At 38.2% G+C, this 19,785-nt stretch overlaps 1 protein-coding gene across 5 annotated transcripts in view; it reads left to right on the top strand.

The window, feature by feature from the left end:
* PLD1 (phospholipase D1) overlaps positions 1-19,785 on the top strand; it is a 201,844-nt gene that overhangs the window by 103,555 nt on the left and 78,504 nt on the right. For all 5 annotated transcript variants that reach the window (XM_008512881.2, XM_008512879.2, XM_070583129.1 and 2 more), the window contains exons 9-12: positions 902-1,054; positions 2,439-2,588; positions 3,405-3,488; positions 14,774-14,855. In XM_008512881.2, the coding sequence (XP_008511103.1) occupies positions 902-1,054; positions 2,439-2,588; positions 3,405-3,488; positions 14,774-14,855 (469 nt within the window). The remainder of the gene's footprint in view (positions 1-901; positions 1,055-2,438; positions 2,589-3,404; positions 3,489-14,773; positions 14,856-19,785) is intronic.

Below are 19,785 nucleotides of genomic sequence, written 5' to 3'. Positions count from 1 at the left end.
TGCAGCATTTCCACACCGTAGGGCCTCTGCTGACTCTTCCCTCCCCGTGGGATGTGCACCTTGACCTCCCAAGTACGAGGTTCCGCTTGATGGGATCCTTCCTGGCCTCGCCAGACACCACCTCTCCGGGAGACTGTCACTAGCTCGTTCTCTTAGTCAGAGCTAAGGACTCCTTCCTCCTTCCACCCATCACTCTTTGCTTTTCCCTTCTAGTACCTATCCCATTCAACCTAGAGTCATTGTTTGTGCCCCACCAGCCTAGTGAGCTCCTTTGAGAAGATGTGTGATTTATCTTTGTGCTATTTCCAGCTCTGCCCTAAGTCCTCGCTTATCACTGTACTTTTCCATTAGGAAGCTTATAAATATAGATTGAATTGAATGGAAATATCCTTTTGAGAGGCCATATCCCATTGAGTGCCATTTATTAATGGTCCTTAAAACCACACATAATTTGAAATGAACAACAGATGATGTGGCTTGTTAGATGCTTCCTGGATTTTTTAAGGGGGGATTTTACTTACTGAAAGACTTACTTGCCTCTTTTATGAGAGTTTATTTTAGCAAACAGCAGCTCATTCCATTCTTCCACCAGCTGGGGGGCCTTCTCTACCTCCCACAAGTGCTACCTGCCGATACCAGGGACGTTCTTCCAGGCTTTGCCGTTAGTGTTTGAGTTATTTTGAATTGCTTGGTGCCAGTACTTCTTAGAAAAACATAATAGAAAGATTTTGGATTTTTATTTGTTTGTTTCATAGTGATTTTTAAAAAATAAATCTCCCCTGTAAAAAATAAAATTATGTCTATCACCTGCTAAGAGTGTTTACCTCAGACTTGTCTTAATTTGTTCTTTTTGTTTCAGTAATTCAATACACCTTTAAAAATAATTATTATCTTCTTACAGGTGGTTGATAGTGAAAGATTCCTTTTTATTGTATATGAAGCCAGACAGCGGTGCTATTGCCTCCGTCCTGCTGGTAGATAAAGAATTCAGAATTAAGGTGGGGAGGAAAGACACAGAGACGAAATATGGACTCCGAATTGATAATCTTTCAAGGTAGAAATTTCAAATATTTTTAAAAGAGTTCCTACAAAAATCTCTTAAAAACAAAGTTTTTCTCCCAACCTTAAGTGAAGAAGGAGGTGAAATAATTTAAATGTTAGACAGTTGTCATTTAGAACTCATCCTCAATCAAAAGTAACGAAACTACTTTTTCCTTGTATATATTTTTAAGAATAGGATATCCTATTTGCAGCAGTCAGAATAAACCATTCTCTGTGTTGATATACGCCTATTTTAATAAAATTGACTACTCAATAATACCAATTTACCAAAAAGATAAATTAAGGAGTGATAGTTCCCATTTTTAAAAAATAAATTTTACTTTATAAATTGATATCCTTTAATTAACAAAATACTTACAAAGTGATTTGATTTACAAAAATTCTGTTTACACACAGATTTTAAGAAAGATACCTTGAAAGAATACTCAAGTGTACATTTACTGTAGATTTTATTAGTGAGTGTGTGTGTGTTGATATATGTTTCCTTCTGGAAGATTGTAGTTATGCAGTATGTATGTCTATTTCTCTATATATACATTACATTTGTTTCTATAAAGTTCAGCCTCATGTATACAAATATATACATTTCTTTCTTTACTCACATTGACTGACAGAGATATGTATATATATATATATATATATATATATATACGCTTACTAATATACATTTGCCTGTGTGTGTGTGTAAAAAGATTCAGAACTTCCTGATCTTCTCTGACGGTAGAAGGTTCAAGATCAGTTGTTAAAAATGCAAAGATGCTGCCATTACACCTTCCTCCTGGTACTGCATTTCGGTTTTCTGGAGGGCCGTAGAAATCAGGCCACAATTCTCACTGGTTGCCGTAACAGATCCCGGAACCAGTCTTTGGGGTCATGGGGCTGGAATACGCCATTGTGCTCGGCTTTGGTGGACTCAGAAAAGGGAGGGCTCGCTCCCCTAAAACACAGTCAGGATGATGTTTCAGAAGCTGAGGGAATGGACACCAGGCGGTACTAAGGAATATATCCTCTACTGGAGCCAACAACTCTCTAACTAACCCTTAGACGCAGGACCTCCACTTATCTTTCAGTGTCCTCCTCACAGCCTAGCACAGCTCTAGGCCTACGGTAAGTACCTTCACACATGTTTGCATGAGTGAATGAGTGAATAAATAACCCGAAAATTTATTTTTGCTGCATTAAATATATTTTTAAATCTTGCCAAAAATTTTTAGAAGTCTTCTTTTTGATATCAGTAAGATACTCTTTGCCTAAATTTTTCAACTCTTGTTTGCTAGAGTATCGAAACAAAGCAAGGCATGTTTAATCTCTAAAGTTGTTTGAGGAAACTGAACACAGAGTGACCATTCTTTCCCACATTTGGCTTTTCTTTGAAGGACACTTATTTTAAAATGCAATAGCTATAGACATGCTCGGTGGTGGGCAGGCGCTATAGAAGAATTCATCCAGAAACACGCCACCAACTTTCTCAGAGAGCATCGATTTGGGTCATACGCTGCTATCCAAGAGAACACTTTAGCGAAATGGTAAGATCTGTTTGCTTTGAGACTGTCAAAGCAGTTGTGGCTTTTCATATTATTGTGGTCTAAATTCACCTGGAATCAATGTTCAAAGCTGTAAAGAGATATTATGCATTATCTTTGAAAAGAGCCTCTCTTTGTAGGACTATATCTGAGCATAGGTTAGTTTTCCAATTTTTGTTTTTAAGATTTTTTTTACATCAAGCTTTGGGTAGCTAGCTTTAGATTTTGAAGTTTGATTTTAAAAGTCAACTTTACACATTTTTTAAATTATTATTATTTTTTCCTTTTTTCTCCCAAAGCCCCCCGGCACATAGTTGTATATTTTTAGTTGTGGGTCCTTCTAGTTGTGGCTACACATTTTCTTACTGATGCAAATGGAAGGTTTATTTAAGTCATTAGCCACAATTGAGGAAAGAGAATTTACTTGCTAGATATTTCTTGTAAATAAAATCATGCTTAGCCTGTTTTCCATGAATTGGAAACTGGTCTGGTTTTAGTCTCAGAAGAGCAACCATGTGTGAGTTCAGCAGGGTAGGAGAATTCGTCTGACCCCGTATGATGCTGAGACCAATTAATTTATTGTTCTCTAAGCAGAGAAGCATCTAGTTTCTTATTTCTTTTACTGACAGTCCTCCCTACATAGCAAATGGAAGGTGGGATTTTCAATTCTTGTTTTGTAGTTACACAAAGCAAACTGGTGATTATGAGGAGGCTCTAGGCAGTGGCTTCCATGTTTTGCTCTACAAAAGGATATATTTATTTTACTTATTTTTGTTGTTGTGAAAAAAAAAAAAACGAAATGAAAAACTTGTCTTTCAGGTATGTTAATGCCAAAGGATATTTTGAAGATGTGGCCAATGCAATGGAAGAGGCCAAAGAAGAGATTTTTATCACAGATTGGTGGTTAGTATTTTTCCACGGGGACTTTGTCTGGAGGTTTCTATGTTTAGAAATATACAACATCGTCGTGCTGTTCCAGAACCGTACATTGTGAAAACCGGCAGTACCCACAGAGAGCTTGGCCAAAGTCTCAACCAATTAATTGTAATAGCCTCCAGTGAAACGTCTTTTCAAAAAACTTGGCATCCAAATATATTCTTAACATGTTTAGCTTGAACCATTTTGTTTTTGTCTTTCCATTTGGAAGCAGATACCTAAGTATTCATTTTAATAAAGATTACGTTGCAAAGCAAATGTAGTTGTAGAGGTAAGGGAACATAATCTTTCTTGGGCGTCTTTCCTCTTTTTGTTACGTCTGTCACCAGGTATGGTGAATATACTTCTTCTGAGTTGTCTCTTTGAAGTTGAAATAATTCCATTTGCCTATTGCTATTAAAATGTCCTTGGTAATGCCCAGGCCTGGTCAGCTTTTATGGAGAGCTATCAGGTTTCAACTTTCTGATCCCCTTTAAAAACGTCCATGAGAGTTATAATGCTTGTTAAAGCCACTGGAATTCTCATATCTAAAACTCATTTAGCTCTTGGGAAATTTCCTCCTGGAGTCGGTATAGGCTTTATAGTCTGACTTTAGTTCCAATTACCCATCTGCCTGGACGGTTGAAACCCATTGCAGAAGCCAACGTTGTCTACAGTGGAAATGAAAATGTCTAAAATGTATTTTCCTTCTAAGAACTTAGTTGCTTGAAATGCCCCTTATTTTTTCCTATCCTCTTTCCTTCCAAATGCTACCTTATGTATGAACTGTGAAAATATCATCATAATTTATTTCCTCCTAATTCTAGATTTTGCAGGGAGGAGAGAGTAATTAGGAATGTGAGCTCATCTTCTTCTACTATTTTGCCTCAGTGATGTGGGAATCTATAAATCTAGGGCACGCTTTCCCAACCTGGGCACTACTGACATTTTGGGCCAGATAATTCTTTGTTATGGGGCAGGGGGCAGGTGGGGGGTGTTGTTCTGTACATTGTGGGATGTTTAGCACAATCAGCATCCCTGGCTTTTGCCCCCTCGATGCCAATAGCAAGTTCCCAGTTGTGATAACCAAAATGTCTTCAGACACTGCTAAATGTGCCCTGAGGGGGCAAAGTTGCTCTTGGTTGAGAATCATTGATCTAGTCAATAGATAAAGTGTGTGACGGTCAGCATGTCTGAGAACCTTTTTATTCTCATGTTTGTGGAGGAGCTTATGCTTGGCCTTTATATTCTTGCCAAATTTTGTCTCTTCAGTCAGTTAACCAGGAATTAGAGAAAGTTTCATACTTAGGAGCTATTTCTTAGGTTGAATACTTTTAAACACTTAGGATAGTAAATTCAAGCTCACAGTAGTACTATATTCCTTTAAAAATATTTCTGAAAATTGGACAAAGACATGAAAGAGGCTGAAAATAGTTTTTCCATTGAGCCCATCTTTTCGTGTTTTATGCAAGAAAATAATATCTCTTTTGAAGGTTCTGAACAGTAAAGTACAGACTGTCACTTAAACATCTAAAGAGATGGAACCCTGAATGTTTTCTCTTCTCCTGTCAACAAGAAACTGAATCAGGAGATTATTTCTTTTTCGTGACTGCACTAAGATAACATCTTATTACAACACTCTGAAATAAAACCTTCTCGGTATCTTCCCTCATGACAAGTGAAGACAAATCTTGTCATGCAAGTATATTGCAAAAGGGAGCATTCAGAAATTTAACCAAACCCTGATATGTTGGAAGTGAGAGAGTGAAAAGCATAGTTAGAGGATGAACATGCCCTTTAGAAGCTTCTCATCTAATTCAAGAGACATCATATACTTAAGTGAAAACTGTATTAATATGTTTCTAAAGCAATTAGTATGCAAGCAAAGGCAGGCAGAGTGAAATGAGAAACAACTTGGGACCTAGAAATGCTTGGCTCTATTTGTTCATTAATTTACTTGTAATTTATTCAGTTCATTTGTAATTTATTCCAGAGCTATTTAGTGAGCACTCACTCTGGACACATACTGAACTAGGCCATGTGTATAAAGATGAATGAGACGCAGCCCCTACCCTGGAATGATACAGAGTTGAGAAATCGTATGTAAAACAATGGATTGGGGAAAACTCAGTGATGAGGATCAAGATAGCAGAAGGCATGGAGGGCGCACAGAGGAAGGGGCAGTGACTGAGCCTGCAGAAGCTGTGGATGCTTCACTGAAGAGACGCTGGCTTAGGCCATGGGTGGTGGAGTTGACCAGATACAGACAGGTGAGTGTTTCAGGCAGAGGGATAGCCAGGACCAAGGCATAGAAGTGCAAGAGAACGCAGCAATTTTGGAGGATGGTCGAGGTTTGTACAGCTTAACCATAGCATCCTTTGGGTTGGTGGGTGGAGATGACACTCAAAAGATGGGTTAGGCTCAAATTGTGCAGGGCACTGGGTAAGCTGCTAAGGGGTTTGCACTTAATCCTGTGAACACTGGGAACCACTGAAAAATTTTAAGCATGGGAATTTTAATCAAGTTTGTTTTCTAAAAGGGACCGTTTGGGTAATAGTGTAGAAAATGAATTGAACAGTAGTTATAGAGACCATTTAGCTAGTTATGGTTGTGATCCAGGAGAGAAACTGTGAGAGTCTCTTCTCTGACCACCTTAAGAGCCTGACTATTACTAACTTGGGGCAAGTCATGTTAACCTTTCTAAGGGGTAGTTTCTAAGGCATCATCGAAGTAACATTAACAGTAAGAGCTACGATTTGTTGAATTCTTACTAGATGCCAGGGACTGTGTTGCAGATGAGATAACTGAGACTCAACGAGGCAGGTTAGGAAACTGCCGTGGTCACACAGTGGGCGTGTGCTGGTGCTGCCTTGGCTCCAGGCGTGTCTGCCCCAGCACCCACATGTCACGGGTCCTCTCAGAGGAGCCGGCTGCGCTGCATGGTGTCTGGAGTTCCTTTGTACTCTGAGGTTCTTTTAAGTGCAGATTGAATTTTCTTAAGGTGCTGGATAAAGTAGTAATCAGATTTGGGTAGGTATAGTCAGGAGAAATTTTCTGAAGAGGTAAATTCTAAGGTCAAGTTAGAAGACGTAATGATTTGTTAAAACAGCCCAGATTATCTGAAAACTAAGATAAAGAGTAAATCCTAGCTAGAAGTTGAAGGTATCCAAAGGAGTGTTTCTACATCAAGAGGAGTCAGCATTCTTCATTTGTTTATGTGGATCAACCAGCAGAACGCTTGTTTTATATCTTTTCTGTGCTTGGTGCTGTTTCTCGTCACCTACGAGCTAACTATCCGATGTTCTTGGGAGTAAGTCCTAAAACGAGGACACCAAGATGTGCCTTCCAGCTCCGTTGCTAAATTGCTGTAACTTAGGAAGGGTCCAGAGTGTGGTTTAGCTCAGCCTCTCCCTGACGGTGGTGATTCTGATGACCTCTGGCCGGCAGGGATGTGGAGCAAGTGTGCTGAGTCTTGGCCCAGACTGGTTCTCTGCCTGGCCTGTCGGGGGTGGGTGTGGGTGGGGTCTGTCCCAGCCTCTGTACTGAGTCTGTGCCTTAAACCCGTCAGAGATAGACAGGATTAATAAAACTGCAGAATAAAGAAGAAAAACAGTAAACAAAGATTTTGAAAGGGGGAGTTTATAAAAGGAAGAGAACCAGGTAAGAAACTGGGCTGGAGACAAAGGCTGTAAAATAAAAAACAAAATCAACGTTGCATTATTGACAGGCTCCCAAGCTAAGACTGTTCTAAGTGAGAGGACACATTCAAGTTGATTTTAATGTTATGAGTGTTTTTCAAATGGTGGGTTGAGACTCTTTAGTAATTATTTATTAAAATGATTTATTGGGTTATGATCAGAATTTTTTTAAAGAATGGGATAGGATAGGAAAAGGAAAGAAATGAGAAAGGCAAGGTGCAACTTAAGTGTTAGTAAGGGTTATTTTGTGAAGTTTTTCTTTCAGTAGTAAATGGATGGACGGATGGAGGTATTGGGATGGATGTATAATGCATTTCTGTGGATTATGATCCAAAAAATTCGAAAACCACGAACTTTAACAAGATTGGCAAACTTTTTCTATAAAGGGCCAGATAGTAAATGTTTGAGGCTTTTCAGGTCATAGATAGTCTCTGATGCATATTCTTCTTTGTTTTTTTTTTAAATAACATTAAAAGTGTAGGGGCTGGCCCCGTGGTGCAGTGGTTAAGTACGCACATTCCACTTCGGCGGCCCAGGGTTCACCAGTTCGGATCCTGGGTACAGACGTGGCACTGCTTGGCCAGCCATGCTGTGGCAGGCATCCCATATATAAAGTAGAGGAAGATGGGCACAGATGTTAGCTCAGGAGCAGTCTTCCTCAGCAAAAAGAGGAGGATTGGCAGCAGTTAGCTCAGGGCTAATCTTCCTCAAAAAAAACCCTCAAATATGTAACAGCCATTCCTAGTTCGTGGGCCATACTAAAACAGGCTGTGGGCCAGATTTGGCTTGTGCATCACAGTTTGCCAATCGTTGTCTTAGAAAGTTGATTTCAGTTACTATATTATGTCAACACTAAGAGCTAAATGTATGGTTAACTTTTTTGTGTTTTTTTATGCTGAGGAAGATTTGCCCTGAGCTAATGTCTGTTGCCTCTTTTTTATAAAAAATAAAAATCTTCCTCTTTTTTATGTGAGCCACCACCACAGCATGGCCACTAACAGACAAGTGATATGGTTCCACGCCCAAGAACCGAACCTGGGCCACCAAAGCAGAAAGCACTGAACTTTAACCACTAGGCCATTGGGGCTGACCCTGGTTAACTTTTTAAGAAACTGTCAATCTGATTTCCAAAGTGGTTGTTTTTTACAGTCCCACCAGCAACGTATGAGAGTTCCTGTTTCTCCTCATCATTACTAGCGCTTGATATTGTCAGTCTTTTTAAATGTTAGCCATTCCAAAGGGTATGTAGGAGTATTTCACTGTAGTTTTAATTTGCATTAGCAACATCTTTTCATGTTAAGCATATTTTCCTGTGATTTTTGGACATTTGTTTAGCTTTTTTTGAAACACTTTCACATCTTTTTTCCCCTCTTTTTTTATTGGATCTTCTTCTTGTTGAGTTGTAAGAGAACTTTACACATTCTAGTTACAAGATGTTCCACTTCATGCTGGCCTCCATGGTTCCTGATGAGAAATTCACAGCCATTTGAATTACTGTTCCTCTCTAAATTATGCACTGTTTTTCTCCTGAGTGCTTTCAACATTTTCTCTCTGTCTTTAGTTTCAATGGTTTGATTATGATGTTTCAGTTTATCCTGTTTGGGGTTCACTGAGCTTCTTGAATCTGTAGGTTTATGTCATTCATCAAATTTGAGAATTTTTCAGCCATTATTTCTTCAAACTTTTTTTCTGCATTTCTCTCTCTCTCCTCTCCTTCTGAGTCTCCAATGACACAAGTAGTCTCTTTTGGTATTGTCCCACAGGTCTCCGAGGCTCTGTTCATTATTTTTCAGTCTTCTCTTTGTTACTCAGATTGGATAAATTCTATTTAGGTATCCTTAAGTTCACTGATTCTTTCCTTTGTTGCCTCCATTCTGAATCGAGCCTGTCCAGTGAGAGTTTGTTTTTTGTAGTTGTATTTTTCAGTTTGAAAATTTCTCTTTGGTTCTTCCTTTCTGTCTTTCCATTTGTTTTAACAGTGTCCACCATTACTTGTTGAAACATTTTTGTAATATCTGACAAAGAATTAAGGTAACTAATTCTGACATCTATCTCATTTTGGCGTTAGCATCTTTTGAACATCTTTCCTACAAGTTGAGACTTTTCTGATTCTTTGTATGCCAAATAATATTCCTTTGTATTCTGGAAGTTTTGAATATTAGGACTCTGGATCTTGTTTAAATCTTATGGAGAATGTTGATATTTTTGCTTTAGCAGGCAATTGGCCCATTTGGGTTCATGCACAAATTTCCAACTAATCTTCTATCTGTGTGTTTTCAATGTCACTTTTGTTTTCAAAGCCTTGGCAGTGCTGTTCAGATCTATCCCCCATGTGCTCCACCAAGTGGCCAGTTTGGGCAGTGATCTACTTATTTCAGTTCTCATACTCTTTGGTATGATATTTAGGATCATATCAACACATGGGCAACTTGGGAGTGAGTTAGAAGCTCATAAACAACTTCATAGGGTTGCTTTCCTGAGCTCCACCCTCTCCATGATCTCCCCACTACTTTTGGGTTCACTGTGGCTTCCCTTTTTAGTCCTCTAGCTAGAAAGGTAGCTCTTTACTTACCCTGCTCTGCCACACTTTCTGCAATGACACTTCTGTACAGAACCAAACAATGGATATTTACATCGGCCTCTTGGAACCACAGCTCTTCCAGTTGGAGAGGAAAGTTCCACTTCCTCGGAGTTTTTGGTGCTTGCGGGTCCCTCGCTGCCACCTCTATTGCTGTCAGAAGATCCCACTCTTTCTCCTCAAGCCTGAACTAGAGAACTTACCCTGGTGTTCTTTCTACCAGTGTCAATGCTCATTTCCAGGATCTCTCTCCAGGCTGAGGAATCAGAGGGGGAGAAAAAGCTAAAATCATCACTGTTTACATGGTACATCAAATTCTGTTCTTCTTGCTCAATATCAAGTCTTCCAGTTCATGAACACTGTATATCTCTCCATTTATTTAGATCTTATTTTTCTCAGCACTGTTTGTACTTTCCATATACAAGTCTTGCACATATTTGTTAAATTTATCCCTAAGTTATTCATGTTTTTTTTATGTTGTTGTAATTGGTATTTTTTAAAATTCATGTTCCAATTGTTCACCGCCAGCATATAGAAATGCAATTGATTATTTATATTGACGTTATGCACTGCAACCTTGCCTAATTCACTTATTAGTGCTAGTAGCTTTTTTATAGATGCCTTAGGATTTTCTCCATAGATGATTATGTGATTTGTGAATAATGATAGTTTTACTTTTCCCTTTCCAATCTGTGTGCTTTTTATTTTATTTTATTTTATTTTGTTTTATTTTATTTCCTTATTGCGTTGGCTAGGATCATCAGTAAAATGTTCGATAGAAGTGAGAGAATGGACATCTTTGCCTTGTTCTCAGTAGTAGGAGAAAAGCATTCAGTCTTTTATTATTATGCTTTGGGTATATTTTTTTATAGGTGCCTTTATTACTCTGAGGAAATTCCTTTCTTCTTATAATTTATTGAGAATTTTTATCGTGAATGGGTGTTGAATTTTGTCAAAATTTTTTTCTATATTTATTGAAATGATCATATTTTTTTTCTTTTTTTGTTAATGTGGTGAATTGCATTGATTGATTTTCAACTTTTAAACCAACCTTGCATCTTAGGATAACCCCGCTCTGTCCTGATCTATGATCCTTTTTATAAGTTGTGGGGTTTTGGTAAAGACTTTTACCTCTGATGGTAAGGGATATTGTTCTTAACTTTTTCTTTTCGTGGATTGTCTTTGGTTTTGGTTGAGATAATGGTGGCCTCATTAAATGAGATAGTCAGTGTTCCCCCTCCTTTCTTTCCTGAGTTTGGGTAGGATTGCCTATAAAGTTGTTGGGATCTGTAGGGGGTTTTTTTGTGACAAAGTTTTAAATTATGAATTAATATTTTTAATAGATATAGGGCTAGAGTTTTGATTTCTTTTTGCTTCCATTTGGTAACATTTTTTTCAAGGGAGTTGTCCATTTTATCTAAATTGTCATAATTATTCATAGAGTGTTATTTGTAATATTCTTTTATTATCCATTTAATGTTATTTTAATGTCTGCAGGCCTTGCAGTGTCTTTCTTTCATTTTTTTCATATTGATAACTTTTGCTTCTCTTTTTTCTTTTTTTTAACCAAGTTATCACATTTTTATTTTTTATCTTCCAGTACTTGTGTACAAGCATACATTTTTTTACAAAGTTGATGTAATAGCATATATAAAATTATGCATTTCTCCATCTGAGATTATATTTTATATTTTTTACTATGACTATGTGTTTATTTAATCTTTTTTTAAAAAACTGTTTTATTGAGGTATGATTGACATACAAAAAGCTGTACATATTTCATGTATACAACTTGATGAGTTTGGAGATAAGTGTATGCCTGTAGAATTGTTACCACAATCAATGCTATAAACATATCCATCACCTCCAAAAGTTTCTTCCCATCCTTTTTTTTTTGAGGAACATTAGTCCTGAGCTAACATCTGCCCCCCACCCTCCTCTTTTTGCTGAGGAAGACTGGCCCTGAGCTAACATCTGTGCCCATCTTCCTCTACTTTATATGTGGGACTCCTGCCACAGCATGGCTTGACAAGCTGTGCACAGGTTCGCACCTGGGATCCGAACCAGCGAACCCCAGGCCACCAAAGCGGAACATGCAAACTTAACCGCTGCACCACTGGGCTGGCCCCTTCCCATTCTTTTTATTTATTTTTATTTTCATTTTTTGTGAAAAGAACATTTAACATAAGATCTATCCTCTTAGCAAATTTTTAAGTATACAATATAGTATTGTTAACCATAGGCACTGTGCTGTACACTAGATCTCTAGGACTTGATCATCTTGCATAACTGAAACTTTGCACTCTTTGACCAAGACCTCCCTGTTTCCTCCTCCCCTCTGCCCGTGGTAACCACCATTCAAGGAACCAATGTTGGTGAGAATATAAATTGGTGCAGTCAACATGGAAAACAGTATACAAGTTCCACAAAAAATTAAAAATAGAACTACCATATGATCTGGCAGACCCACTTCTGGATATATGTCCAAATGAATTGAAATCAGGATGTCAAAGAGTTGTCTGCATTCCCATGTTCAGTGCAGATTATTCAAAGACATGGGATCAACCTAAATACCTGTCAAGGGACGGATGGATTAGGAAAATGTGTTATTAACATTCAATGGAATATTGATCAGCCTTTAAAAAAAAAGGAAATCCTGCCATTTACAACAACATGGATGAACCTGGAGGGCATTATACTCAGTGAAGGACGCCAGACATAGAAGGACGCCACTTACATGAGGAATCTAAAATAATCAAACTCCCTTTTTCTTCTTTAATCTAGCTAGAAGTTTATCAGTTTTGTTAATCTTTTCAAAGAGCTAGCTCTTTGTTTCATTGAGTTTTCTCTATTGCTTTCCTATTTTATATTGCATTGAGTTCCACTCTTATCTATTATTCCCTTCCTTCTTCTTACCTTGGGTTTAATTTGTTCTTTTCTCTATCTTCTTAAGATGGAAGCTCTTATCATTGATATTAAACTTTGTCTTCTTATATAAGCATATAAAGCTATAAAATCTTCTAAGAGGAACATTTACTTAAAAGCACATTTTAACGTCTCTGAAATCAAGATGCATCTTACACTCAATAACATCTTAGAGTTATAACTGTCATCATTTTTTCTTTCTTAGTGATATACACAGGAATGATGCATCTTACAATCATTGATGTCCCAGACCCAATGAAAAGCAGTATTATACAATTCTTTTGAACTTTGCTTATCTAATAATTACTTAGTAAAGATCCTGACATAATGATGCTTGTGAGTCATAGCTGCTCTCCCTTTACCATTGTTTACACTTTGTTTATAGCGTGATTATCAGTCTTTTATTTTTTTATGCATTATCCTCAAAATCGAGGGTTCTGTGAGAGCTCCCTTATGATCCTCTGAAGTCTCTAGCAGAATACTCTGCATACGGAGTACACAATGATTGTAGTAAATAAAGGACAATAAAGCCTTAATTGCAGAGTATAGAATTAAACGTAGCCCCAAAACTAAGCCCTCTGAGTCCCTAATTAACATGTACATCAAAAAACTGCAAGTATATACATGTTGTTAGATATCTCCTACCTTCAGTGAATTAGTGGTGCACAGTGATGCACTTTTCTACTTAAAACAGGCCTCTTTTTAATTCATCTCAGATCTTTTCCTAGCAATTGCTGCATTTTTTGTTTGTTTGGACATAGATTACCTTTGAATTGTTTCCTACTCTGAATTAAATATGCAAGTATTTCTACTGTACGTACACCTCCATTTGTCTATTAACTGATTTATCTTACCCAATATGTGTTTCCTTTAGATACTTTATCTCTGGGTTTGTATTTTCTTTAACTGAATGAAATAGAGCATAAAATTATTTCTTTTAATCTCTTCAGCTCCTTAAAACCCTGTTGTTTTCACCTGCTTACACGGCTCTCTGGCAAGGCAAGATTCCGGTCCAGTGTTCTATGAGGCTTTAATCCTTGTGCAGTCTACTCCTGCCCTTCTAGGCCTAGCATTTCAGCAGATGAAGTGGTTTTTTTTTTTGTTCATCTTTTCTTTGTTTTTCCTCATTCCAGAGGAGTTGTATCACGTACAGATTTAACTCAGACACTGACTTTAGAACTCAACTCTAAGGGAAAAAGTGAGTTTACTGTACTCTTAGCTGCCTGCAGCACTGCTGAAGAGAAGAGCCCAGGGCTCCATTCTCACAGTGAATAATCATCTCTCAGCGAACTTGCCTTCTTCCCTGCTCAGAAAGCCCAGCTTCCATGGACACCACTCTTTGGTATAGGAAGTCAAGGTTTATGCTTATCAATTAGAACACTTTTTCCTTGGAGTAACAGAATGCTCATCTAAAGGTGATTTTAACAATGAGGATTTATTTGTCTCATTTAATGAGGATTCAAAGTGAAGCAATCCTAGAGATGGTGGAGTAGTTCCGTGATTTCAGGCTTCTGGTCTTCCCCTTAGAATTTCAATGTGGCTGCACTGCTCTAAGCATCAAATCCCCATACAACATCTGTCCTAGAGCTGCTTTTCCTGTTTTGTGTGTGTGTCTCTCTCATCAAGGAGGAAAAACTTTCCCATTAATCCCTCATGTACCTCCTCATATATCTCATTGTCCAGGTTGTGTCACCTCACGCTCTAGCTGCACAGGAGTCTGGGAGAGCAAGTATTTAGAACATGCAGACTCTATAGTGGGAGGTAGGCTCTGACAGCAAGGAAGGCGAAGGAAGAGAATGGCTGTTGGCTGGGCATTCAACAGTATCTGCATGCGTGTGTGTGTTGCCTATGTGAGTAAGAGAGAGCGAGCGAAATCTAGATTGGCTTTTGTGTGGATAGATGCTCTTGCTCCCGTAGGAAGTTGTCCATGGACCCATAGCAGAACTTTGGATGACCCGCCACAGTGGAGGAGGAGGATGGCATTTGGGCTTAAATTGCCTTTGCTTCCTATGACACAATTAGAGCTTGATATTTTGTTTTAGTTACTTGGAATCTTGGTTTCCTGATTTCAGGTTGAGCCCAGAAATCTTCCTGAAACGCCCAGTGGTTGAAGGAAATCGGTGGAGGTTGGACTACGTACTTAAACGAAAAGCAGTATGTACTTTCCAAAGAAATGCTGATATGATTTTTTAAATGTTTATTGCCTCTGAAGTGACTTTTCTTTTTCAAAGCCCTTCATACATACTCATAACATTTTTCTTTAGAGTTTGACAAGAACTAGAATACGTACTGTTTTCAAGTTCATTTGATTCCGATTTTTTTCTTGTTACTCTTGAGTACATAAATATTTTAGCCTAACTCACAGCATGGACTATATTAGCAACTCTCATTTTTGTTCCTTAATCAGTTATGGGCAGTAAGTTTTATAGGAAAAAATTGTAATAAAATTTCATCATTGAATAATAAATGATGAAATGAAACATAGCATTTCATTTTATTCATTATTCTGTCATTTGAGCAAAAGACAAAGTCATCTGTAGAATGATTTCAGTCAGATGGGGCCAAGCTGATGTGGCAGAATATCAAAGAGGAGGGACATTAAGAATTGGTGGTGTTTGGTTCCAGTTTGGGGACAGTTTAGGGTAATAATGTGAAATTGTTTCGTGGGCAGTTGACCCTGTAGATTCTAGGTGAGCATTGAGTGTGTTCTTTTTATTATAAAAAGTAGATAACTGTAGCAATACAGGTTCACTAACAACTACTTTACATTCATATTTCTAACAAAATTATTTTTATATAGTTGGCTCTCAACCAAGTTAAATTAGGTTGAATTAGAATAGATCTGAATTTGTTATTAACCATGTCCAAATTAGGGAGTGCTATCCTTTTTACTATTATTTGAAACTGCCTTCATCTTTTTTATTCTATCATTAAACACTCTAGCAGAATTTGTAGATCCTAAGTAATTGGGGGTGGGACTTTTCTATTTCTCACAGGCCATCAGTCATTTTTTCTTTTCCATCCTCAGCATTCTTAACCCTTTTCCCCCCTCACCTGTACCCTCATTTCAATGTCTTTTCCCCATCCCTTCACTTTAGGATTTTCACAGATATCCATAGATGTAGTCAGACCTTACTGCTAGTATTGAAGGCAAAAGAAGTTGATCATCTTTATTTCAGACACTTGTCGTGCCAAACAGTATCATTTTTGTGGCTAGTCTAATTTGTTGTCTCAACAGAATTCCATTCACAAAATTGGAAATTATGGGCCTGAAAAGCATTATTTGCATATTCATTGAATAATTCAGCACATAGTTACCCGACGTCTCCTATGAGCTGGGTACTACGCTAATTACTGAAGATGCCATGTGTATAAATAGGATTCCATCCCTGCCCGTGGAGAGCTTTCTGAAGGACTCACATCCTGGGCTCAGTCCTAGCCTTACAAACTGCTTTCTAGGTATTGAATGGGTTATGACTTTCTCTTTGTTTCTCTCTGTGAAATGTCACTGTCCTCACTTCTCAAGATTCCAGTTTAGTAAGCTTTTCCAGCCTTGCTTAGCAATCATTGGTCATAATAGTAAATCCTCTTCTCGTGGTACTTATCCGATACTTTACTGTTTTAGGTTTCAATCAACATGTATTTGTTGAATATCTACTATTTATAGGGCACTTGGCTAATAAAATGGGGATGTAGATGAATAAAAGACATTATTCTTGACCTATAGAAGCTTAAAAATCTACACAAGTCAGAGCCAACCCCCTGGGCGAGTGGTTAAAGTTCCGTGTGCTCTGCTTCTGTGGCCCAAGTTCATGGGGTCAGATCACAGGTGTGCATCTACTCCACTCATCAGCTATGCTGTGGAGGCGTCCCACATACAAAATAGAGGAAGATTGGCATGGATGTTAGCTCAGGGCTAATCTTCCTCACCAAAAACACCCACAAAAACAACCTACACAAGTCAACTGGGTCCAGAGACAAATCTGGATATAGCTTGAAAGGCAGGAGGGAAGGCACTGCATAGGTCTGGTAGGGAAGCCTCCCAGCATGAGGAATTTAGGGCATTTAGGATGGGCAAAAGTTTAAAAAGAAGTTTCTAGGTGTAGGAAATGTGGTAGGGAGACGTACTGGAAGCAGGAATTTGGAAAGCTTTGTCAGTCACAGGATGGTGACAAGGTTGATTACCCCCGGGTTCAGCAGAGGAAGGATGGGGATCAGGCTGGAAAGGCAGGCTGCTGCTGGGGTGGGGAGGCTTTGAGAGCCAAGCCAGGGGTTTGACTTTATGGAAGACAGTGGGGAAGACTCTGGGGGAGGGGGCTCGGTGGAGGAGGGATGGTCTGATCCAAATGGTGTGTTGGGAAGGAGAATCTGGTAGTGGGAGGAAGTAGGGAGAATTCAGATTTGGAGAGCTCAATTTTAGCTCCCTTGAGTATGAGGTGTCTACAGGACACCTAAGAAAACTCGAGAAAACTGGTTAATGCCAGGGCTCAGGAGGAAGATCCTGCAGGCCCTCCCTGTACCCCATGTGAGCTGCACGTGCTTGTTTGTTCCCCTCAGCGTCCCTGTCCAACTGCCTTTTTGAGCACTAGTGTGGCTTCTCTTTGCTTTTGTGGCCCAGGAACCCTGATGAGGTCCCAGGTGAACACCATGGCACTTCGTTTCAATTTCATCCACTTCCTGAAACTTGTAATTTTTAAATTGCACATAATGATTTTTTTAAAATTTCCTAAGGAAATAGTAATACTATTAAATATTAATTTCTCAGTGGTACATTTAGCAGAATTGCTCCTCCCTAATCTTGCTACACCATATTATTATTTTGGTCATAAATTTTTAACACCCGGATCATTCCAAATCGACATTTCATATACTCATAAACACTGCTTCGCATAAATAATTTAGTTTCTGAAAGCCACTAGCTTCACAAAGTACTGGATTGAAAATAACATTTATTCTTGCATTAATGGGTCCCAGAGGTCCACAAGGGTGATTACAATGAATGATTTTTTTCTTCTATCTGATTATGTAGATTTGGGGGGAGGAATTTAGTGTCTCTGCCCCATAGCCAAGATATAGGCAAACATCTCTTAGGGAAAAAGTACAATATTTTGTTTCTCTAGTAATAACCAAGTTGATATTTTCCTGTTTCTTCGGCCTTCTGATGTGCAGTGCCATCATTTAAAACAATGTAAGCCAAACTTGAGAGGCAGACTGTTTATAATTCAAATGAGCATCCCAGGTTTTCCACAGTTCTGCATTTACTTCACTAAGAGGTGAGATAAATTGCATCATAGTTGTGGTAACTGTATCCTGTACCCAATTTGTATATACCCACCGTAGAAATGGGTGATATTTCTGATGAGACTTGCACCAAAGGAATCATCCAGTGCAGCCACCTGGAGACTTACAGGAAAAGGTTTAGGTTCTCAGGGGGAGGTTTTGTCATCAGGTTAGTTTCTTTCTGTCCTGGACCACAAGGCACATTCTAGAGTTGCAGTCAGTGACCAAGAGGAGGGAAAGACGTCCTGGTTTGTCAAACAAGGTGAACCATCACATCTTCATGCAGAAGAATCAAATGGATTCTTATCAAAGTAGTGGGCTAGAAGGGCATGGTGGGGAAGAGGAGAGAGGGTCTTCGAACTTGAACACTGTGCTTTAAACAAAACTGGTAAAAAAAAAAAAGGGGAGGGCATAAGCATTTGTGCTCTTACATCTCAATGCTGCCTGCTTTTAAATGGTGGGGATATGGTTTCTTTTTGTCCTTAACTTTTCATTTTCTTAAAAGATTACACCCCCTGGGGAAGTCCTTGACAAATGGTAAAATTAATGATTATCCTGGGGTTGTGTAAACTAAACTACCCTGAGGCAGTGGACAGACTTGGCTGCCTTTAGAAAATGTTTTGGTCATAGTACTTTGAACAATCAAAGAAAAAGCTAACTCAGAAACAAACTATAAAACAACTATAAAAATTTTTGTTTTCGTTGTTTTCACATGTATTTTGCATATGTAAAGCTCCTAAAAATTCCTGCTGTTTATAGTATTGTGTCTGCTCTACTTGATTAAAAAGTAAGTAGAAAAGAGGACGGAACTTTCATCTTTTTGAAATTATGGGATTCAGGTTTCATGAAGTGTATTCTCTGGAACCTTCGGGTTGGTTGAGGTCAGCAGAGATAAGAAACAAGGCATTGCGCAGTCTGCTCTTGGCCATTCATTTTCCTACTTCCCCTATTAATAATCTTCTTTTTCCTCTCTAAGGAGAAGGTAATTTCCCCTTCCCCCTACTAAAAGGTATTGGTAAAATATTAGATGCCTCAAAAGCGTATTTTTTAAATTACAGAATTAACACCCTTCCTTTTTTTCCCCCTAATTTGGCTTTTCTTTGGCACAAGTATTTCCCACATTTTGTATAAGTCTGCACTATTATGACGTGGCAAATGCCTTCATTCCCAAGGAACATTTTTTCCTTTGCCCTTTATTGTTCAGAGTTTATGATAGTGTTGTATACCTTGACGAAAAGAAGAGATACTTATTGCTTTATTGTCACAGAAATCTTGTCTCTAATTAACTGTTTATTGTGATATGATGTAAGTAAATAATTGTAAACCAGACTACATAAAAATGAATTTTTTTATTTAATTACTTCCTTATTAGTCATTTGTCTTTAAGCAAAAAGACTTAAAAGTCTCAACTTCCTTTAGACTTTATTTATTTCAATGAGAAAAGACACAGTATGGAAGAAAATGTCAGGTGTTAATAAATGGAGGGTAATTATGTAATCCGTTAGCATTAACATCTCTATTATTTCAAAAATCCATTAGTTATGCAGGTAAATGGAAAATTGCAAGATTTAGGCCAGTTCCTAATTTGCAACTACTGTCCTTCATGAGTAATAACCTCATAAGCCTAAGAAGCAGGATTTCATCCATTTGATGCAAATGAACTATGATGAAAGATATCCAGCATGATGTTCTATAATTTAGGTTGAAATTTTGGGTTTTAAACTTTATATCATATCTTTTAACGGGAGGCTGTTTTTTGTAACTATTATTCAGTGCTGAATCCTAAAATCTTCAAACAGCAAAG

The sequence above is a fragment of the Equus przewalskii genome, chromosome 18 (assembly GCF_037783145.1).
Source record: "Equus przewalskii isolate Varuska chromosome 18, EquPr2, whole genome shotgun sequence".
Classification (NCBI taxonomy): domain Eukaryota; kingdom Metazoa; phylum Chordata; class Mammalia; order Perissodactyla; family Equidae; genus Equus; species Equus przewalskii.
Note: the sequence above shows the minus strand (reverse complement) of the source record. Positions and strands in the feature narration are given on the sequence as shown.